The sequence below is a fragment of the Primulina eburnea genome, chromosome 1 (assembly GCF_022965805.1).
Source record: "Primulina eburnea isolate SZY01 chromosome 1, ASM2296580v1, whole genome shotgun sequence".
NCBI classification, from domain to species: Eukaryota; Viridiplantae; Streptophyta; class Magnoliopsida; order Lamiales; family Gesneriaceae; genus Primulina; species Primulina eburnea.
Window position 1 is genome coordinate 64,045,740 of NC_133101.1, and position 20,705 is coordinate 64,066,444.

Consider the following 20,705-nt stretch of genomic DNA (forward strand, 5'->3'; position numbering starts at 1 on the left):
TTTATATTAAAATTTACACCAAAAAAATTTCTTATTTTATCCATTTTTAAAAGTTATATGTATATTTTGAAATATTTTACTAGCTAGTAAAACTATATATAATTGTTTAAAATGTTCATAATGTAGATTGAGTACCTATTTGCCAGAGAGATTTGACCAGATTTTCTACTACGATGAAGAAATATGCAAGGAAATAATAAACAAGCGGGCCATAGGCCAGAGTTTGACTAAGGAACATATGGCTCTGCGTCGGTGAATTTTAATATATTATATTAGTATTTCAATATAAAATTAAATGAAATTTATGAAATTAATATATAATATGATTATAATTAATTAGACGGAAGATTGAAATCGATGCCCTCTTAATTATGACGTGTTTCTTCATATTGTTCGAGTAAGTATTACTTAAATAGTCACTACAAATTCCGTCAAAGAAAAAAAAAAAAAAAAAAAGAATTGTTCAGCCAGCATATATATGTACGTAAAAAACGCAGTGAAGGTGAGTTGATTAAATTAAGTAAAAAATAAAACACTTGATCGTCCCTCATTGGTTGACCCCTGGATTTCCTTTTTAACATATGGAAAAAACATGAGACTCGGCTGATTGTCCGGGAATCTTGCTCTGGATTTTACAAATTAATTTGTTGTCTACGTACCATACATAAAATATATGCGTATTTTACAAATCATGACATATAAATATATATTAAGTTATTACGAGTTGTATATATAGATTTAAACAATGTTTCTTCTTAAATTAGCATTTGCAGTAGAGTTGGATTCGATTTCATGATCTTATATTGTATCAAAATACATTATCACTGTTATGTGATAGATTGCTCTTATTGGTAACTTTTATATATATATATATATATATATATATATATATATATATAAATAAAAAGTAGATCTCTCTGTGAGACGGGTCAAGGTCAACTTTACTGATATTCAAAATAAAAAATAATATTTCTTCATGGATGACCCAAATAAGATATATGTCTCAAAAAATTCGACCCGTAAGACCGTCTCACATAAATTTTATTGTGCGCGCACGCGCACACACACACATACATATATGTGTGTGTATATATATATATAACTAATTAATATTTTAAATAAAATAAAGACACAATATTTTTTTTGAGGGGATAAAGACACAATATTTTCACCCACGAAAGCATACAAAATTTCGAACCCTAAAATGAAAAAAAAGGGCTTAAAGTTTTACGTAATTCATTCATTATATTGTTATGTGTCGAAAATAGGTAACCAATGCCATAAAATATCTGATCTTTTGGAAACCTTTTTAGCTTTGTTCCTTAGATTTGTTCTACTCTTGTTGGCGTCTTTCTTTTTGTTGTTTTACCATATTAAAATTGTCTTCCGAAAAATATTGTATTTCACCTTTTCAGCCTAAATGGACAACAGTACGCTTTAATTTATCGACAGGGCCAGGCTTTGTTTCATTATTAATTAATTCATGGTATATAATTAATATTACAAATATGGCTTATCTGACATACCAAATTTTCGATATATCGATATTATCATATAAAAAAATACTGAAATTTATGGTATGATAACGGTATAAAATTTGAAAATTGTATCGAAATATCAAAATAATATATATAAATTAAAAAAACATATAATATTTTAAAATAATAAAATTAATTTTTTTAAAAAATATAAGATATTATTTCGGTATAAAAGAGTCTATTTCGACATAGTACCAAAACCTCGGTATATCATAACATTTCAGTAGAATCGGTATGTTTGTTATATATATATCAAAATTTTCGTTAGGGTATTGTTATAAATATTTTTAATATTGTAATTTTCGATATGACACAGATTACCGATGTTTCATTATTATTTTACTGATTAAACTAAATGCTAGTTTAATTTATTGCATCACGAGCCTCAGGTGATGTTTCATTATTATTTAGTTAATGGTCATGTATAATTAATATTACCAAATACGGCCTATCATATAGCCTAGCTGAAAATAGAAAACAATTAATATGTTTTTAGAAAAACATCGGAAGTAAATTTTAACATGCACCTGATCAGTTTATCTCGAGAAATTAAAATTTTGACATTTTTAACCATTTATTTATTATTTAAATGAATGGCGGAGTGAGCAGATGGACTTTTATATAATATTATTATTAAAAATATTTAATATCATATTTATATTAAATTAAAAACATTAAAAAAATCATTAAATCAAATTATTCCTTATTTTTTATTTATTTATTTAATTTTTCTTATTATTATTAAATCAAATTATTCTTTAATTATTATTTTATAAATCATTATATCTAATTATTAAAATAATATAGTAATATTAAATTATTATTTAAATAATATTTATAATTTTAATATAAATATTTATAATAAATAAAAACAAAAAAAATTAAAAAAATTAAAAGCTCTGCGCCAAAATGACGCAGAGCTCTCCTCTGCGCCAAATTTGGCGCAGAGGAGATGGAGCTGCGCTATTTTGGCAAAATAGCGCAGCTCCATTGGGGAAGAAACCCTGCGCCAAAATGGCGTAAAACGCCATTTTGGCGCAGGGTTGGAGATACCCTTAGAAGGCAAGTGAGCAACTGGAAATTTGTTTTAGAAATGGCGGAGTTTTTTTCACAGGGAATATAAATGTTTATGTGTTTATTAACTTATGCAACTGTTAGTAGAATAATTAACAAAATCTTATAGATAATATAAATATTTAAGAATAAATCATTCAGTTTTGTCAAACACTGTAGTATCTTAAAAAATTGTTGAAACTCTATACAATACTTTATCAAGTTAGTTAAAGAATAACTCGTTAATTTTTCCAAATGACCCAAAGTCTCTTGATATTGTTGAAATTGTTCAAATTGAACTTTAAGGAAAGATCGAGTTTGATCAATTATAAACAAAAACATATTCAAATTACTCATCTTTTTATTTAATATTAGATAAAAAAAATATTTCAATAGGTCTTCAACTCAAAATATATATGTTGGTCCCTCAAAGATTGGACCCTGAGACTATGATCTCTTTGACCTCATAAAAGGTCCCGCATATATATATATATATATATATATATATATATATATATATATATATATATATATATATATATATATATAATAATAACTATATTATTAAGTGTGAGGATCCTATAGTAACTACCTAGAGAGGACACCAACTTTTTTTCCACTTTTACCCTTATATGATACTAATATTACATTTTTGTTTTTTGTTTTTTTTTTTAATTTCAACACACACTTTTATTTTTATTTTTTTATTTCAACCATTAAATCTAAATTTAGTCCCTCCAAAATTTGTCAAATTTCACTTTAGTACATCGATAATAATAAAAAAGATTGTAAACACACGCAACGCGTGTGCATAGTAACTAGTATATATTAAGGCTATGGCTATAATAATTTCCCGCATGCCACGTCCTAATTTACTGGATCTCCGATTCACAACGTTAAACTCATGAACATGTAAATGGGCTTTATGCCAAATGTTATATTTTTGAGGTGCTATTTAGAATGAAATATGGATCATTCGAAATATAAAAGGAATTGAAGATATATATACATATATTTCAATTAATTTGTCCTATTTTGGATTAAACTTATCAAATTTTGATCTTGGGGGTTATTTTACTGACATGAAATATCAACATTTTTCAGTGCCAATGTTAGCAATTTTCGGTGTTAAGCCATCATTTTTTTTGAATGTCACATCAATATATTCAAGTGTCACATCAAAACTACGACGAAATATGATGATTTTATCAAAACCAAACTTTGAATATATTTTCAATATAACAAAACTAAAACAGGACAAGTTAATATATAAATTAAATTATTTTTCCCACATACATATCTATGTAAAGGAGGTGAGAAATTAATCTAGTACCAAGATTTTTACATATATATTGAAAGAATAATAATTATCTCATCAATATAAGTTCACATTGTCATTCAAAGTACTTTAGGTAAGACGTTAAGAATAACTTGTAAAGGCAACATAATGCAGGAATATCGATCAATCGAGCTTTTAAACTTTAATGAGTGATGCATTTGTTATGTTTCACATATTATAATTTATTCAGCAAAATTCTTGATTTTTCCATGTATTTGAAAATGGATAAATAAGAAGCACAAAAGTTGGAGAAATAATAAAGTAGCAATCGACTTCAATAATTGATAGTTATTCTATATTGCTAGGGTTTTATCCATATTTCACATCGTCCTCTTTCCCCCCACTCACTTATTATATATACTTGAAGGACAACCACAAAGGGATCTTTAATTTCATTCCCTTTTGTTCGGCCCCTACCTCTAAATGCTATGGCTATGTCTTTCGATATTATCCTTATTTTTAGTGTTAGATATGTCATATAGACTGAATTAAGTTCTTGAGAGTTATATATATAAATTTGAACAATTCTCTCATTGAATTAGCGTTTGCAATGAAATTAGACCAAATCAGCCCATATTTTTAACTTTTAATTTGAACTTTCATACGTTTCAAATCTTATTATTATATTATTTATGACATGATACAAATGTTTTTTTTACACTTGCATCAACTAGAAGACAATATTCAAAACCCAATGTGTAAATTGCCTTTATATCCCAAACTCAAACTTGGATTTATGATTAGTCCATGTCTTGAATCTATATGTTTTTTCAAGTATGAAAATTTGTATAAAACATTGAAAATATAGTACTAATATAATAATATATTATATTTGAATACCAACAAAATTGGATCTGGTACAAAAAAATGATTACAAAATTAGAATAAATTTATTAATACAAATACTCACTATATATGTTTGGGTACAAAACAATTAACAAATTCGGTGCACTAATTTAAGAAACTTCAGATACAAAAATATTAAATTTACATATTACTTTTTATATTTATGGTATCAATTGATCCAAATTGGATACAAAATCATGATTCACAATTTCAGTTTAAGAGGGAAAATATAACCATATATATATAGGTCAAAGATTTTTATATACCAAATATGAAATAGTTGGTACTAAAAACTCATATATTATATATTCAATGTTTTGTGCCTATTTTTATACCTGAAAATAAAGGTAGGCATAGAGAGTGCATAAATATTTTGGCAAAAACTTGTGTGAGACGATCTAACGGGTCGTATTTTGTGAGACATATTTTTTATTTGAGTCATACATGAAAAAGTATTACTTTTTATGCTAAGAGTATAATTTTTTTATTGTGAATATCAGTATAATTGACCCGTCTCACAAATAAAGATTCATGAAACAATCTCACAAAATATTTATTCAAACATTTTTATCTAGATAAGAGAGTACAATTATTTATTTATTTTTTTTACTGATAAGGGCTAACCACCAACCCAAGTTTGTGTACGGATATTTAAAGAAAATTTACCCAAATTCAATTGTCCAACAAAACCTTACTGTGGAGTTTGGATATGAGGATTTGGATTTGATAGGGTATTTTTAAGAAAGATTTGAAATGATTTTATATGACACGAGTTTTAAATACACCACAATGACTCAAAAAATAATTATATTGAATTTTAAATTCATTTTCAAGTAGATTTATTCAATTAAACCAATGAATTTGTTATTACAAATTTGAAATATCACTTGTCCAAACTCAAATAATTTAATCGATAAAGTAACTTTTTTATGTTTGAATGAGTCTCATGTAAGATCCGTGAGACGGGTCAACCTTACTCATATTCACAATAAAAAGTAATACTCTTAGCATAAAAAGTAATACTTTTTCATGGATTACCTAAATAAGAGATCCGTCTCACAAATATGACCCGTGAGACTGTCTCACACAAGTTTTTGTCTTTATGTTTTACCTAAAAACATCTAAATAATAATAATTTTATCATAATGAGCACTTGAAATACTGAGAACTGAACACCAAACATATGCACGCTACAAAACAATTTGGGTAGGTTAATATTTATCAAACTTAGTGGACTAAAACCATAAATTAAATGATAACATGACAAAAACTGAAAAACATGCGAGTTAAGATATATCAAATATGTAATTTTCTCGATTTTGTTTGTTTGTTCTGTATACAAACATTTCTAGCTATCACGGGCCATATATATAATAGGGTCATTGCGATAAGGAACTCATTTAACATGTGCAATTGAATAATGAACGGCCTACATGAACAATAAGGTTAGTAGTCTTTATTTTGATTTTGAGAGCGAGAGATCAGGATTCATACCTTCGAAACCGAGCACAAGAGAAGTCAATTCGAGTGAGTTAGGATCAAGTTGGAGCAATATACTTAGGCTACGTTTGGTTGGAAGGATAGGATAAACTAATGATTAGTATGTAAATGATAAAGAAAATGATTGTGGTAGGATGTATTAATATGTGGTAAAATAATATTGTGTTTGGTAAGATTTTTAAGTGTAGGATAATTTTGAATTTTTTGATGAAAAGACGAAATTGCCCTTCCCCTTCGCGGTGGCGGAGACGGCGTCAATGGCGGCCGGCCGGAAATGGTCCGCCGGAAACGGCCGGCGGGGGGCTGCGGCCGGAAACGGCCGGCGCCGGCGGTCGGCCGGTGCTCGGCGGCCGGCGGGGGGCGGCGGTCGTTGCGGCGGCGGGAAGTGGTGGTGAGTTTGAATTTAGGCGGGAAGTGGTGGTGAGTTTGAATTTAGAAGAAGGGTAAAATTGGAAAAATATGATGGATTAAGAGTAGGATAAATAATCCTAGGGGGTGAGGAGGTATTATTTTAACCTACCTAATATAACCTAATCATTCATAGGAGGGATAAGCTGAGTTAAATAATTACGCGTACCAAACGAGGGATAAAGTAGGTTAAATAATATAAACCTACTTTATCCCTCAAACCAAACGGGACCTTAAAATTTACCGAGGACTCAAACAAACCCAAAAACAATAACCTCGAACCCAGACTAACCCAACCAACCTCGTCATATTTTACTATACAACAATATTTTTTTTCTTAACAAAATAATTAAATAAAAATTCAAATAACATATTAATTATATTTTAATTTAAACACAAATAACAAAATCTCATAATAATATCTCGTGGGTTTAAATGTTTATATTTAGAAGTCTTAAGTGATTCAATTATTTTTTAGAAAATTCAAATATTTCACAAAATAAATATTACACGATGAAAAAGTATGATATCAATATAAACAAAAAAAGTTTTCAAGTAAAATGACACAAAATTTACCAATTACACATATTAAAAGACGACAACAAGAGAAAGATACGATAACAAAAATATAAACTAACTCAATATTTTTCATGTCAAATCAGATTCATTCTTGACATCCTATGTGTGACTAGTGCATGATGTCCAAATATATATACTCGGTTATACAAACATATTAATACAAGTGCCATCTAAATCATTTATTTTTACGAGAAATCACGCACCTATATGTGTGTCAAGTGTACCTTCATCAAAGATTTTGGGGACGAGAAAAGATTATAATTTATATTTTCTAAAAAGAAATGATTAATTAATTTTCTTGCTAGAAAAAAGATGGACAAAAACTTGTGTGAGATGGTCTCACGGATCGTATTTGTGAGACGGATCTCTTATTTGAGTCATCCATGAACAAGTATTACTTTTTATCCTAAGAATATTACTTTCATCGTGAATATCGGTGGGGTTGACTCATTAAAATTCGTGAGACCTAGTCAAAAAAATGCCCTTCCTCCTATCTATCCTTCCTCTTGGCTGGATCTGATGATCTTCATCAAGAAAGACAACTGTCATCGTATTCCTAGCTAGCTAATTAACGGCCGGATCACATACTAATTGCCAGCAAAAGTCCTAAGCTATCTATACAAAGTGATCGATACGTACAATGATTTTAGTTTTGAATTTGTGGCAAACTCGACTTCCTTGCAAGGACGACAATCAACTCTTGATTTCACCACATCAGAAGAGTAATTTAGGGAGAACTCATCAGGTTTCAACATAGAAATTAACCATAATTAAAAAGTTCGATTCCTTCCTTGCAAAAATGGCTTTGGTTATTGAAAAATGGGCATGGGAAATTTCAGAGCACTGTCTCTGGGAAGACAATATCATTATCAGGTAGATGCATCAGACGTCTGCAATCATGAACCAATTTCGAACACGCCATACATAGTACAACTTATCGAGACAAATAATCCCACGTTTAATTAGTTATGAGCATAAATACAATAACTGTTCAAGTCATGCACGTTTCTTTTCATAATTCCAGTAACAAGAAGAAACGAGGAATCGAAGTGATCGGTGCTTCACCCCGAAAAAGACACCAAAAACATCTCTCACAAGAACATGCGCCTTTTATTAGCTAGTACCCTTTCTCGAGGACTTTCTTTGTTCAATCCATATCATCTTCGTTTTTTAGTGTATTTGCAATTATTTATTTTAAGTGAAAAATTTCAAAGATTTCATTGACTCGACTAAAAGCTTATAAACATTTAAAATAATCTTTTGCAAATACTACATAAATCTACCAGTTTTTTAATATTAGATATATCCATTTAGTCTCGTATAATTTTGAAAGATTATATCTATGTATTTTATATATATATAAATATCAACGTCTCTTCTCTGAGGTTTATTTTCATTTTAAATATATGAATAGAAATGTTTCATGATCTTATCCATTCAAATGAAAATTAAGGTAAAACCCATTTATTTTACTGACATGCATGCATCTCTCATATAATGATTATATATATTATTCTGTTTTTACAAAAAATAAATTTAATAATTATTGATCATTTATACAAAGTTTAATAATATACCAATATATATATATATATATATATATATATATATATATATATATATATATATATATATATTTGATGCAGGTGAGTGGTGGGGTTTAATGAAATAGTGGGGGATATGTGTGGTGTGTGAAGTCTCCGTAGAGTTAGATGCTCGCAGAAAGAGTATCAATTCCTCGTTCATTTCACTCACAGAAAATTCCATGTAGCCTATCGTTGATAATTTTTAGGCAAAAAGATAAAAGCCGTATCATGTGGAGAATTAGAGAAACTCTCCAAGTGGGGTGTACCCCTTTTTTATTATTTATTTTATCCTTAAATTTAATCTTTTTGACAAGTACTATAAAATCTACTATGGGTTTGTGATTTCTCTCCAACTCTTTAAGAAAGCTAAACTTAGAACGCCCTTTGTTCATATATCTGATTTTCTAATTGTTATTTCGAACATCATCATGAGTAAAAGTAAGGTTACAGGTAGCGATTTGCATGAAGAAGATGGAAGTGAGATAAGAAGAGGGCCGTGGACTCTTGAAGAAGACAATCTTCTTATTGAATACGTGACTTGCCATAGGGAAGGCCATTGGAATTCCTTAGCCAAATGCGCAGGTTTGAAGAGAACTGGGAAGAGTTGCAGATTGAGGTGGTTGAATTATCTGAAGCCCGATATTAAGCGTGGAAACCTCACCCCACATGAACAGCTCTTGATTCTTGAGCTCCACTCTGAATGGGGAAACAGGTGAATTTAATTAATTTTGTACTAGTATACCTGAAACTACCGAGTAAAAAAAAAATTCTTAGAATTTAGATTTAGTGCCTAAAATATTTTATCACTTTCTCTGGGCTGTAGATGGTCCAAAATCGCACAGCATTTACCAGGAAGAACGGATAACGAAATAAAAAATTACTGGAGAACGAGGGTACAAAAACAGGCACGACAACTTAAGGTCGATTCCAACAGCAAGAAGTTTGTCGAAGCCATTCGCAAGTTTTGGAAGCCAAGATTACTAGAAAAAATGAAACAAGAATCATCAGATCAAACCACGTCTCCTTCTTCTTCAATCTCCAGCCTTGAAACTCAAGTATTTACAGCCGCCCCTTCACCAGTTCTTGACCAGGCCCTGATGCAACACTCTCTATATCCAAAACCAAATAACCTGGTAAATAACTCGGAACATGGTAATTTTAATGAAGATCTAAGGACTGCTGGCATTCAAGTTGCCAGTGCATATTCACAATTCGATGATGACCTTCCTAGTTATGGAATGATGCCTAGGATGGATTCCCAGGATATTTCCTTGCCCGAATACCACGCAGAGGGTGTCGTTGATTGGTTTGGAGATGAATTGGGAAGGAGTACTTTTTGGGAAACCGATGAGTTGTGGCAATTTAGAAAGATGGAAGTTTTTAGATCATAAATATATTTGACTTTGGGGTTTTGCCCTTTGTAGGGCCTTTGAAAAGAGAATATCAAGTTTTACATCATGTGTGTTTGTAAAGTTGTTCTGTGTTGTCCAAATCAATTTTGAGCCCTTGGATCTAGTATTATGGTACTACCCTAATGCTAGCATCTCATCAACCGTGTTTGAGATCAATCAGCCAGGTCTTTTACTATGTAGATCACTTTATGCAATTGATTAATTATATATAAAATCATTTGACTACAAATTATGTGTTAATATAAAAAACTAGCAGTGTGGCAACTTCATGCTCGACGTGCTGTCTACTCATAGGATGTGGGAAACAACTTGTGTAAAGGAAAAAACAACCTCATCGGCGCCACCTTTAAAAATCGTACTAAAATTAATTAGACCAAACATCTATAAAATTACAGTCAACAGTGAGATATGATAGAATTGGATGGATTGGTGATACCAATGGATCGTATACTTGGAAGAGATAGGCACGAGCTTGGTAGTGGAAAACAACTGTAGATCATTTTCTTTTACTTGACCAAGTTATAAAGGGACCCCACATCCATTATTTTATCATGCATTTTTTTTTTTTTTTGATATGTCGAATTTTATTTTTAGTTTATTATATTTGTTTTTTTTGTGTAATTTTAGTTTTTTCTCGATATATCAGTGATATGTTACCAATGTGAGGCTGGAGTGATCTATAGTATCATATCGAAATCATGATAAAAAAAATTGAAATTACTATAAATATTTGATTAAAACTAGAATTTGATGATTATGAGATGTGTTCCAAGGACGATCGACGGCAAATATTGATATAATTTAATTATGAATTCTTTGTACATTCTTGTTAGATTCATGTCATGTGGGAGAACAAACATATTAGACTGATGGGATTTTCAGCATTTCGCATGCGCTGTCTTTTTAGTTAGTTAACGGCAGGGAAACTTACGTATCAGTCCTTATTTCTATCAACTTTTACTGCTACTCCCTAGCACCCAAAAAACCCTCAACTTCACTTGTGAAATAAAACTCTCTCACTAGAGAGTCAAGAACAAAATTTGTTTGATTTGAGGACTGACTGCAAATTTACCGTTAACGGCACCTGGCCTCGATGAGTTTTCATGGGAACTCACTTTTGCAAGCAAATACACTTTCCCTTTCCAATTTTTTTATCACATCATTTATTTTATTTCGCGATTTTAACCATCCATTAATTTGTATAGAGTTGGTGACAATGGCTTAGCTAGGAATATGGCTGTATTCAGACTAGAATTTTAAACTCTGAAATCTTTTAATATTTTAAATTGATCTATCCAGACTAATATCATATTAATCTAAAATTATACAAAATTTACATATAATTTTTTTTAAAATAAAATAAGCCACCGGGCAGTGACCGTGGCTCCGCCACTGGTTGGTGATTAATTATAGCTTGATCATGTGGACATTGTGATATCCCGGTGTCGTCCTTTGCTAACTAACATCGTCCGGTACCATTTGTAATAAGATCAATTCCGATCATTTCAGATTTTTCATTACACGCAATAACACAAAATGAGATGAGAGAATTAGTTACTCAAAATGCGACTTTTTATCTTTCAAATATAAGAAATAAAAAAAAAAAAGAGTGCATAAAATGCCAAATTCATTTTCTATATTAAGTCAACATAATTCATACTTTAGGTATTGGAGCTTAGATCGGCATGCCAAATGGGTTGGGCCATGCCATCTAGCCCGATTTCTAATCGGGTTTTACCCAGACAATGCCAAGCCCATGCCGCTTCTATACTGGGTTAACAGATTGGATGGTACCAGCCCATTTGACACCTCGTGGAACACACGTACGAAAACATCGCCACTTGAAAATGAAGTTGCATTTGCATACCATATGATGATTGAGCCATCGTGTTCATCAAATTTACCCACAAACTTAAAAAAAAAAAAAAAAAAAAAACTTTTTCTAATATGTCATTTTTTTCTTTATTCACTCTCATTATATATATTATTATGTAAAACAAGGATAAATCAAGACTAGACAAAAATTAGCATAGGAAAACAACATTAAATTCTTTTCTTGTACTCAGCATTTTACCAGAGTAATCTGTGATGAGGCCTTAACTTCAAAATTCAGCTTCAGAACGCAGAGAATGATGGATATAATTGCCGACAATGGAAATTCGAATATCACCTTCTTGTTCATGGAGCTGGTTCTGTAACCTTGTACATATCTGCTGTAACTTCTGTCAACCACAATCCTGGAAATAGTGTCTGCAGTTTTTTGTAAAATAAAAAACCAAGAACCATTATTCATCACAGATTTTGGATTTATAGTTTTTGAAATCAAATTTTTCGACTTATCATGTACTTACATCCAATTGTTTCTGAATAAATTTAGCTCTTTTCTTGGGTCTGCGCGGGGGCCGGTGGTTAACCATTGTCCAGAAATCTTCTTCAATCGCTCTCTTTGAAAGCGCCACCGAGAATTTCTCCCGGTCTTTCTTCTCGCCGCCACTCCTCAGCACAGGAGATTTGTCCGCCGCCACTGCCGAAACCGGAGAGAATCCCGAGATGGGTCTACTCGCATCTACCGTCAACCCCTTCCCGCCGGAGTCACTTCTGGTGAAACCACCACAACAATTTCTACCGGATGAAAACCCATTCAGCGGCGTTGTTTTACACGCTGCTCGCCTCGTCCTCAAACTCCACGGTTTCTGGGTCTCGCCGTGAGGCAACTCCGCCGACGCCTCAGGCGGCGTCTGGAAAACATGGAGCGGCGTCGGTGGAGAAATAGCGACTGAAGCCACACCATCCTCCAGACCCTCCTTAAAAATCGCGTCTTTCATCTTGTCAGCCGCTGTTTGAAGATCGAGCATGACCTTCTCTCTAACGGCAGCGATCCCGTGATCGGCAGGCGGAGGGGTGGAGCCCACTTTGCGGAATCCATCAGCAGAGGATTCTCTTTTTTCTCTGTCTCTGGTGGCGGCGTGGCGGTGTTCGATTGAGATTGAACGGTGGTGGTGGTGATGAGAAGAATGAGCATCGGTGGTGAAGCGGCGGAGGGGTGAGATTTGACCATCGGAGTTCACTTTCATGCAGCGGAGGAACCTCTGATTGCCCCACCTCAGGTCGCAAGGCATCGTGAAATTGTGCAACGCCGCCTTGTTCGATCTTTCTGTATTCGTAGCCATTATAGAATCAAAACACTCTGAAATTAAGCTCTCTTTTTTTTTTTAATTGTTACTTTGATTGGGGGAGTTTTTGATCAAACGAAAGAAATGTTGTTTGATTAAATTGGAGAAGAGAAGAGGGAGAGGGAGAGAAGCTGTGCCTCCATTGTTGTTATTATGGGAAACTCGCCGGTGGCGTTTTATATCTGGAGGTGGACGGGCTCGGATCTTTTTTTGCGGGTCTCTTACGAGTTGGATCTAATTTCGGGTTGTATTATTATTATTATTATTATTATTATTATTATTTGGGGGCTTAGGTTTTCTTTAAGATAATAACAAATTGAAACTTCCTAATAAATCAAAAATCTATCTTTGTAGTCCAAAAAAAGGTCTAACCTTTATAATTTAAAACTTCTGTGGATTATATTTTAATTTTTGTTTAAAATTGGTCGCTCGGGATAACTTAACCTGATTTTCTTAATAAATCGAGGTTTTTGTAATAAAAATATTAGAATGAGCGTTTTAGACGGTAAAATACGAATGGACCGAAAAGATTTCAAGATACCTTCGAAATTTATTTTATTTAGAAAAACACAAACCTAGAAATTTGGATAGATTATGAAACCAAAACTTCAACCGAAATTTTGAAAAATGGAAATTTTTTTAAATATAATATACAATGGCGTGAAGATGAGACCCATGCATGTGACCCAAGACGAGGGGCACGGCTAAGCTGTAATCGTGAAATCAAGCTAATGACAATATATCAATCGAATTTAAATTCATACTTGGTTTATTTACACATTAGTTACACAAAATAAAATAAATTTCAATTTTTTTTAGAAATAAACTTAAAATACATCTTAATTAATATGAACACTATATAAACAAATAATTAATTGATTTGAAGCTACGATTTTGTTTATCTAAAACAATAGAAATATATCAATCTAAATACAACCTAATGAATTTATATGTATTTCAAATTCACTCACCATTTCAACTGATGTAAATGTAAACGGCGATTATGTCATTTCAAATTCACTTTTCAAATACTTTCTCAAATCAAACATCTTCGTCCAAATCAAATAATTTCATCTTAACCTAAGATGCAATTATAACAAATCATCCTCAAATTATTATTTTTAAAATAAAAATAAAACTCATATTATTTTCAATGTCTGAGCATAGAAATTTCTTCTCTCGAATGATCTCAGCTCCAACAATACTTTCCAGACTAAATATATTTGACAGAATCTTGTGTATCTTAACCAAAACCATTTAGCGACTTTGGAAATTTAAATTTTATTGGCTCTTTAGTTCGTATTTATTTATGATTGTTTCATATCTCACGATAGTAAAGTGAAATAATTAAATCTATGGTACGATGTTACTATTCCAACATAGTATTATATGACATGATATTTCCTAAAAGATATATCAACATAAGCATTCAAGGATAACCGCTAAATAAGACCTAACAAAATAAAAATACAGCTTACAAATATATGAAATAGTTGCAAGAAAAGCATCATAGCAAAAACAAATCCAATTCCACTACTGTTTTTATAGCCATCCCAATTACCAACACTGGCATTGAATATTTAACATCTCCAAGAATAGGATATCTACGTATAAAAGCATCTGCATGTTTCGACATTCTACATAAATAATATAGCAAACAATTAACGACTCGCAAAAGCCAAAAGGGATCGAGCATTTAACAACAGAGCCTTCTATAGACAGCAAACTACAATCGGATAATCTTGCACGCAAGAAAGAACTTCAAACTCGGGGATCAAGCACAATGTATATCCTCCAGTCATAACTTTTTATCGGATCCCTTGAGGTTAAGATTGAACCATTTCTTCTTCGAAGATTTGTCCTTTGAATCTGAACTTCCCTCTTCCCCTGGACTCTCAGATTTATAATCATCGGCCAGAAATTTACTGCTGCTTCCATTACTAAAATAGCCACTCCCACTAGATAAGGAAAGGGATCTCGCGGTGGTAAAAGATGCATGGATGTCATCTCGCTGTTTTAGAAGCTCATCAACCTGTTCGCAAGTAGCATAGAAGGTATACATCAATTAAATATTGAGGCAAAAGCTACTGTGAAGAAGGTGGAATCAGTGTCAGTGAGTTATCCTTAAACACTTACTCAACCAATTTGGATAAACAAAATACCAATTTGAAAAGGAAGTCCTATTGAGAATTAATAAAATGATAAGAAGATTTGGTTAACCGGGATATTTCCAAAGCCGACTGCTGCTACCGAGGACCAAGTTGATGGGACTGCCCCTTCTAACACTCTTCACCAAACAAAAAAGGAGAGGAAAAGTACATCTTGCATCTCTGAACAGTAAGACTACTGAAGTAAACAGCCAAAAGATTCATCCTACTGGACACAGCTTAACAAGGGTTGGATGCAAGCAGGAAATATAACCTAATGACTGTGGAATCATATAAGGTAAAGGATTGCTGCAAACATGCAATTGTTATTTCAATCAAGAGTCTCAGTTTGATCTCTTAACTTTTTAAATCAGAATCAACCAGCAATAAGAACCTCGTCTAGGGCATGCCTTCTTTTTTTCGTACCACTGTCTAAGAGTTTCAATAAATGTGCACAAATCGAGTTGACGGTAATAACAGGGTCTAGTAATTTTCAGCAGAAAAATGGACTTTAAAAACACCCAATATAATTGGAGTAAGAGGCTGACTAGATTAGTCAAACTAAAAGAAATGTCTGAATTCCATTACAGAAATGGGTTTCACTTTCACAAGATCATCCAGAATTTTAATTTCAAGGTTTAATAAGTTTTGGAAAAGACATTGCTCTTTTTGACCTATCTCATCTATGTATTATCCATGCCCGTTAACAAAAAACTGTCTAAGGAGCTTAATTTCACAAGATCATTCCAGAATTTAATTTCAAGGTTTAAGAAGTTTTGGACAAGACATTGCTCTTTTTGATCTATCTCATCTATGTATTTTCCACGCCCGTTAATCAAAAACTGTCTAAGAAGCTTAATAAGCTCAAGACAGCAGGAACAGAACAAAGGATTCCTTCCGAAGCCAACTTACAGATTGCTTTTCCTGGTTATATCTATTGGTGACTTCTTGGAATTGTGCCAATGCCTGAAAACAAAAAAAGACTGAGATGTGGCAAAGACAAGCGCAACCGGTCTACAAAATTCATAACAAAGCAGGCTTGGAAAAGGTCACCTTCCTATATTCTGCCTCAAATTGGCGCAGCTCATTTCTCTTTCTCAAAATCTGAGCTTCAACATCCTTGAGGTTGTGAGTCGTATCCTCATATGACTTTGCACAGAGAGCCTCAATTATGTAGGAAGCAGGTTTAAAGAAATTATCTCCTGCAACAACATGTGAAATGTCAGCCCGTGAAGAAATTTTAAGCCACTTTCATGCAATTATTAGTATTTAGTTGACATGCCACATAGTTCTATATATTTGCATTTGTTATAAAAGCTCAGACCATAAACAGCGAATATGTGAGTGCCAGCTTTTAGTTCCGAGACCTCACAAGGCTGAAGTCCATCAAGCCTTTTAAAGAAAGCAGCTTCTGGATCCTTAGCCATTGCCAACTACACCAACAAAACAGTCGTACAACTAAACAAAATAAATGGTGCAAGACTCTTGACTGGCCAAAAAATAGAGAAAATAACTGACACACCGCATTTATAGTCGAATCCAATCTGTACACTTGGAAATGCAAGAAGTACATTCCAGCTGAAGTATTCTTGCCTGTCTTCTCACTATCTTCCTGTAAAAGTTTATAACAGTAGCACAAGTTCATAAGAGAAGGACTGTCAATTCAATTGAGTATGTTTCTAAAAATTTACTCAGCATCCTAACCAAATGCAAACAAATAGCTATTAGGTAAAAAGATAGCTCATACAGAACTGATACAGCTTGAAAAGAAGCAAGTTCAAGTACAATAGTAAATATATTCAAATCCAATTCTCCATCTGCCCCCGATCTCAAGAAGCTTAAAAACCATTCATGATTCAACTCATTATTTAAGAGACCTCTGAATTGTTTATAAGATAAGAGAGAAACCAAGTTCAAGCTAAAGGAGGCTAAACAAGGAATTTTTTCTCACAACAGCAGATTTGGTGTTTCTACCCTTGAGAGGACATTAACAACCAAAATCGGAAAAATAAATAAGATTACCTGCAAGGCCAACCCATATCCCCCGTTTGCATCTTGTTCAAAGTATAAAAGCTGAAAATAAATGTTAAATGGAACTATTAGAACTGAACTCAAGAAGCAAGACCCTCCATTTCTTCCTTCAACATTGAAGAGGGGAGAGAACAAAAAGAATCATGTTTCTCCACAAATTAGAAAGATACAAGGATGTGTTGTGCTAATTATGGGTAAAAGAAGTATCGCCACCTTAAATTTACTTTGAGATGGTGAAGTCACTCTAACTACAATTCCAGCCTCTGCTCGTTCCTCATCAAAGGTTACACTATAGAAGTGAGCACACTGCTTTTCTACCTGATTTTAGACAAAAGGAAAAATAAATGAACCAATACAGAAAATAACGCCAACACAACTAACATGTTTTCTACGCAGTTATGGGAGGCACGTACTTTGCCGCTGACTGAAGTTCCAATTGGAAGTGGTTTAATCGTTACAGTGCCATTCAAAGCCTCTTCAAGAACATTAGCAGATACGGTAGTCCTGATAGGGACACCAAGCTTGCTAACCGAATAAAGATATTTGAACAACTTACAAATTAGTCACAAAGTATAATATATTTACGACTTAGTCTAAGTTAGAAAAGAAGCATAAATATAACCTGAATAAAGCTGCAAACATTGTGTTTACTGTTCCAAGGTTGGACAAATCAATCTCCATATCCATTCCCTCAGCGTCAAGGGCCTTATAATATCAATACATATGTAAATATAATTAGAAAACTCTTATTCAAGCAATAACAACCATAAAATTGAAATTCAAATTCATGTCAAGTACTTGTCACCTTTATAATATCCATTTAACCAAACACAGCATAAACTTACAATGTATCAAATCAGGGGAAAAACATCAAGTTTGCAAAACAAAATGTGATAACGAAGAATAGATTAGTGTACCTCAAAACCTGACTTATCATACTGCCTCTTCTTCTCTGGATCGGATAAGATGCTATACGAATATGCAACTTCCTTGAAGTGTTCCGAAGCTTCAGGATTGCTGGCGTTCTTGTCTGGATGATATCTGAAGATATCTAAGATTATTACTTTACCGGACAAAGAACACTTCCTAGACATCAGTTTCTCTGCTATTTACTTGGGCAGATATTTTATGTATGTCTGTGTAAAAGGGGTCCTTCGCAAAAAAAGACTTGTACATTTTTTTTAAAAAAAAATACCTCAATATATGGTACTACACGTGAGACGACGTGTTTTTGATGGAGTGACTAAAAGGTGGACAAAAATACCCTATTGATTTGAAATAGAACAGTAGCGATCTCAAGCACACAAATGCTCAAAAATTTGTGGCATCCATCCTCACACAAATTACAAGACATAATGAACGAAAAAGTTGAATTATAGCAGACTCCATATTTGTTCACAAAACACTTCATGTTTCATTAAAGATGGAAATCATTTGTTAGCACTGAGCAAGACAAAACAGAAGGTAAACTCCTCACTGAGAGAAAACTAACTACAATGCAATGGTCCTAAATTAAGACCAGGGAGTGAAGCAGACCTTGCAACCAATTTCATTATTAAGCCCCAAAATTACCCTCAAACTGCAAAACCCAATTGACGAAAAAATAAGATCCGACACCTCCAATCAACACAATATAGCCCATTAAAAACACTGGAGTTTCCAATCAAACTCAACCTCGAGTAATAACATAAAGACACCAACAACCGTGAAAACAACTAATTAGAAACTAAATAGCAAACCAAATACCCCAAGATTCATTAAACTCCAAGTGACGACTTCCAGACTTTCCATTTAAGTGGCCGTACAAGAAGGAACACTGACATATAGTAAGTGAAAATTGAAGAATGAGAGAAGGCAACAAAAAAAACTTACTTGAGAGCAAGCTTTCTATAAGCAGTCTTAATCTCCTGATCAGATGCATCCCTTGACACGCAAAGCACCTCATATGGGTCCTTTCTCAGTGCTAGTGCTGGTGCCGACGGCCCCTCCTTTTTTGAACCCCCCATTTTCTTCTCTCTGAAAATTCACCTTATTTACTGTCTTTTATCTCTCCGTTTCAAAAGTCCCCTTCTTTCCCTACACAGAAGTTTGCCTCCTGTGATATTGATTTGGCCTTATATATCATTCGCCCCAATATTCAAATCTGCAAGCAAAACAAAATCAAACAAATGAATTTCAATTAAAACATGCAAAATTTTATCTAGCAAAGAGCTAGCAAAGGGAAGAAAATCAAAGCCATGGACCGATTTGTGAATTTCTAATAAATGAATACGAGATTGCAGATAATAAAATATTGATTCGACATCAATAAAGGAAACCAAATGATATGATACGTGCTTATAAGATCTGTTGAAAATAAATCCGAACTGCTAATACAAGAAATAATCAACTCAGCAAGATAGAACAAATGAAAAACAACAATTAGATCCCACATAAATTAAGAAGCTCGGGCTTCGAGAAATTACATGGATATGCGAATTAGGGCAAAAAATGGAAGATCTACAAGCTGAGCGCCAGAGAGACCAATGAGAAGCTGCGATTATCCCATAAAATTTCTTCTCTCTTTCCTCGAATAATTTGAAGTTCCCCATTTAATTCAGTACCAAGAGAAGATTATATATGATGATGTAATCATTGTTACGGGTCAGATTACCTCACTTCCATTTCTATTTTTTTTTTCGTGCAACAAATGTTATTTTATATAATTAAAATTATTAAGTATTACTGTTTAAATATTTATTTATTTAATATAATAAAAATATTTAAAATTAAAAATAGCATTAAAAAAAGGTTTAATGTCATTAAAAATGACGTTTATTTTCTCTGGTAAAATTGATATTTTTATTGTGGTTGAATGAAACTGTTACGAATAAAAAAATAGAAAATATATGAAATCATATATTATTTTATTTAATAAAATTTTAAATAATAAATAAATATTTTTCAAAAATTCAATTTTTTCATTTACTAGGTGAATTAATTTTGATTAAAATTTACTTTTGAGGATATGTTAAAAGTATTTATATTAAAGTTCTAATTAAGACATATAATAATAATAATAATTTACAGATAATTAATATATCAAAAATTAAC

At 32.4% G+C, this 20,705-nt stretch overlaps 3 protein-coding genes across 3 annotated transcripts; 1 reads left to right on the top strand and 2 right to left on the bottom strand.

Moving 5' to 3' along the window:
• The first annotated feature begins 9,043 nt into the window (after window positions 1–9,043).
• LOC140841039 (transcription factor MYB62-like) lies at window positions 9,044–10,329 on the top strand. The gene is made up of 2 exons (XM_073208204.1): window positions 9,044–9,561; window positions 9,673–10,329. Exons 1-2 carry the CDS (start codon window positions 9,278–9,280, stop codon window positions 10,238–10,240), a joined length of 852 nt encoding a protein of 283 aa, XP_073064305.1. The 5' UTR covers window positions 9,044–9,277; the 3' UTR covers window positions 10,241–10,329.
• A 1,568-nt stretch (window positions 10,330–11,897) lies between these two features.
• Window positions 11,898–13,600, bottom strand: LOC140841028 (uncharacterized). Its single transcript, XM_073208192.1, has 2 exons — window positions 12,613–13,600; window positions 11,898–12,511 (listed from the first exon to the last, which is right to left on the bottom strand). Exons 1-2 carry the CDS (start codon window positions 13,429–13,431, stop codon window positions 12,440–12,442), a joined length of 891 nt encoding a protein of 296 aa, XP_073064293.1. The 5' UTR covers window positions 13,432–13,600; the 3' UTR covers window positions 11,898–12,439.
• Window positions 13,601–14,943: 1,343 nt separating this feature from the next.
• LOC140841048 (chaperone protein dnaJ 15-like) lies at window positions 14,944–20,233 on the bottom strand. Its single transcript, XM_073208216.1, has 12 exons — window positions 20,078–20,233; window positions 19,485–19,755; window positions 18,530–18,653; window positions 18,235–18,317; window positions 18,026–18,137; window positions 17,826–17,930; window positions 17,604–17,654; window positions 17,104–17,193; window positions 16,906–17,014; window positions 16,635–16,783; window positions 16,494–16,547; window positions 14,944–15,466 (listed from the first exon to the last, which is right to left on the bottom strand). The coding sequence occupies exons 2-12, from the start codon at window positions 19,616–19,618 to the stop codon at window positions 15,233–15,235; spliced, it is 1,245 nt and encodes a 414-aa protein (XP_073064317.1). The 5' UTR covers window positions 19,619–19,755; window positions 20,078–20,233; the 3' UTR covers window positions 14,944–15,232.
• Window positions 20,234–20,705: the final 472 nt, after the last annotated feature.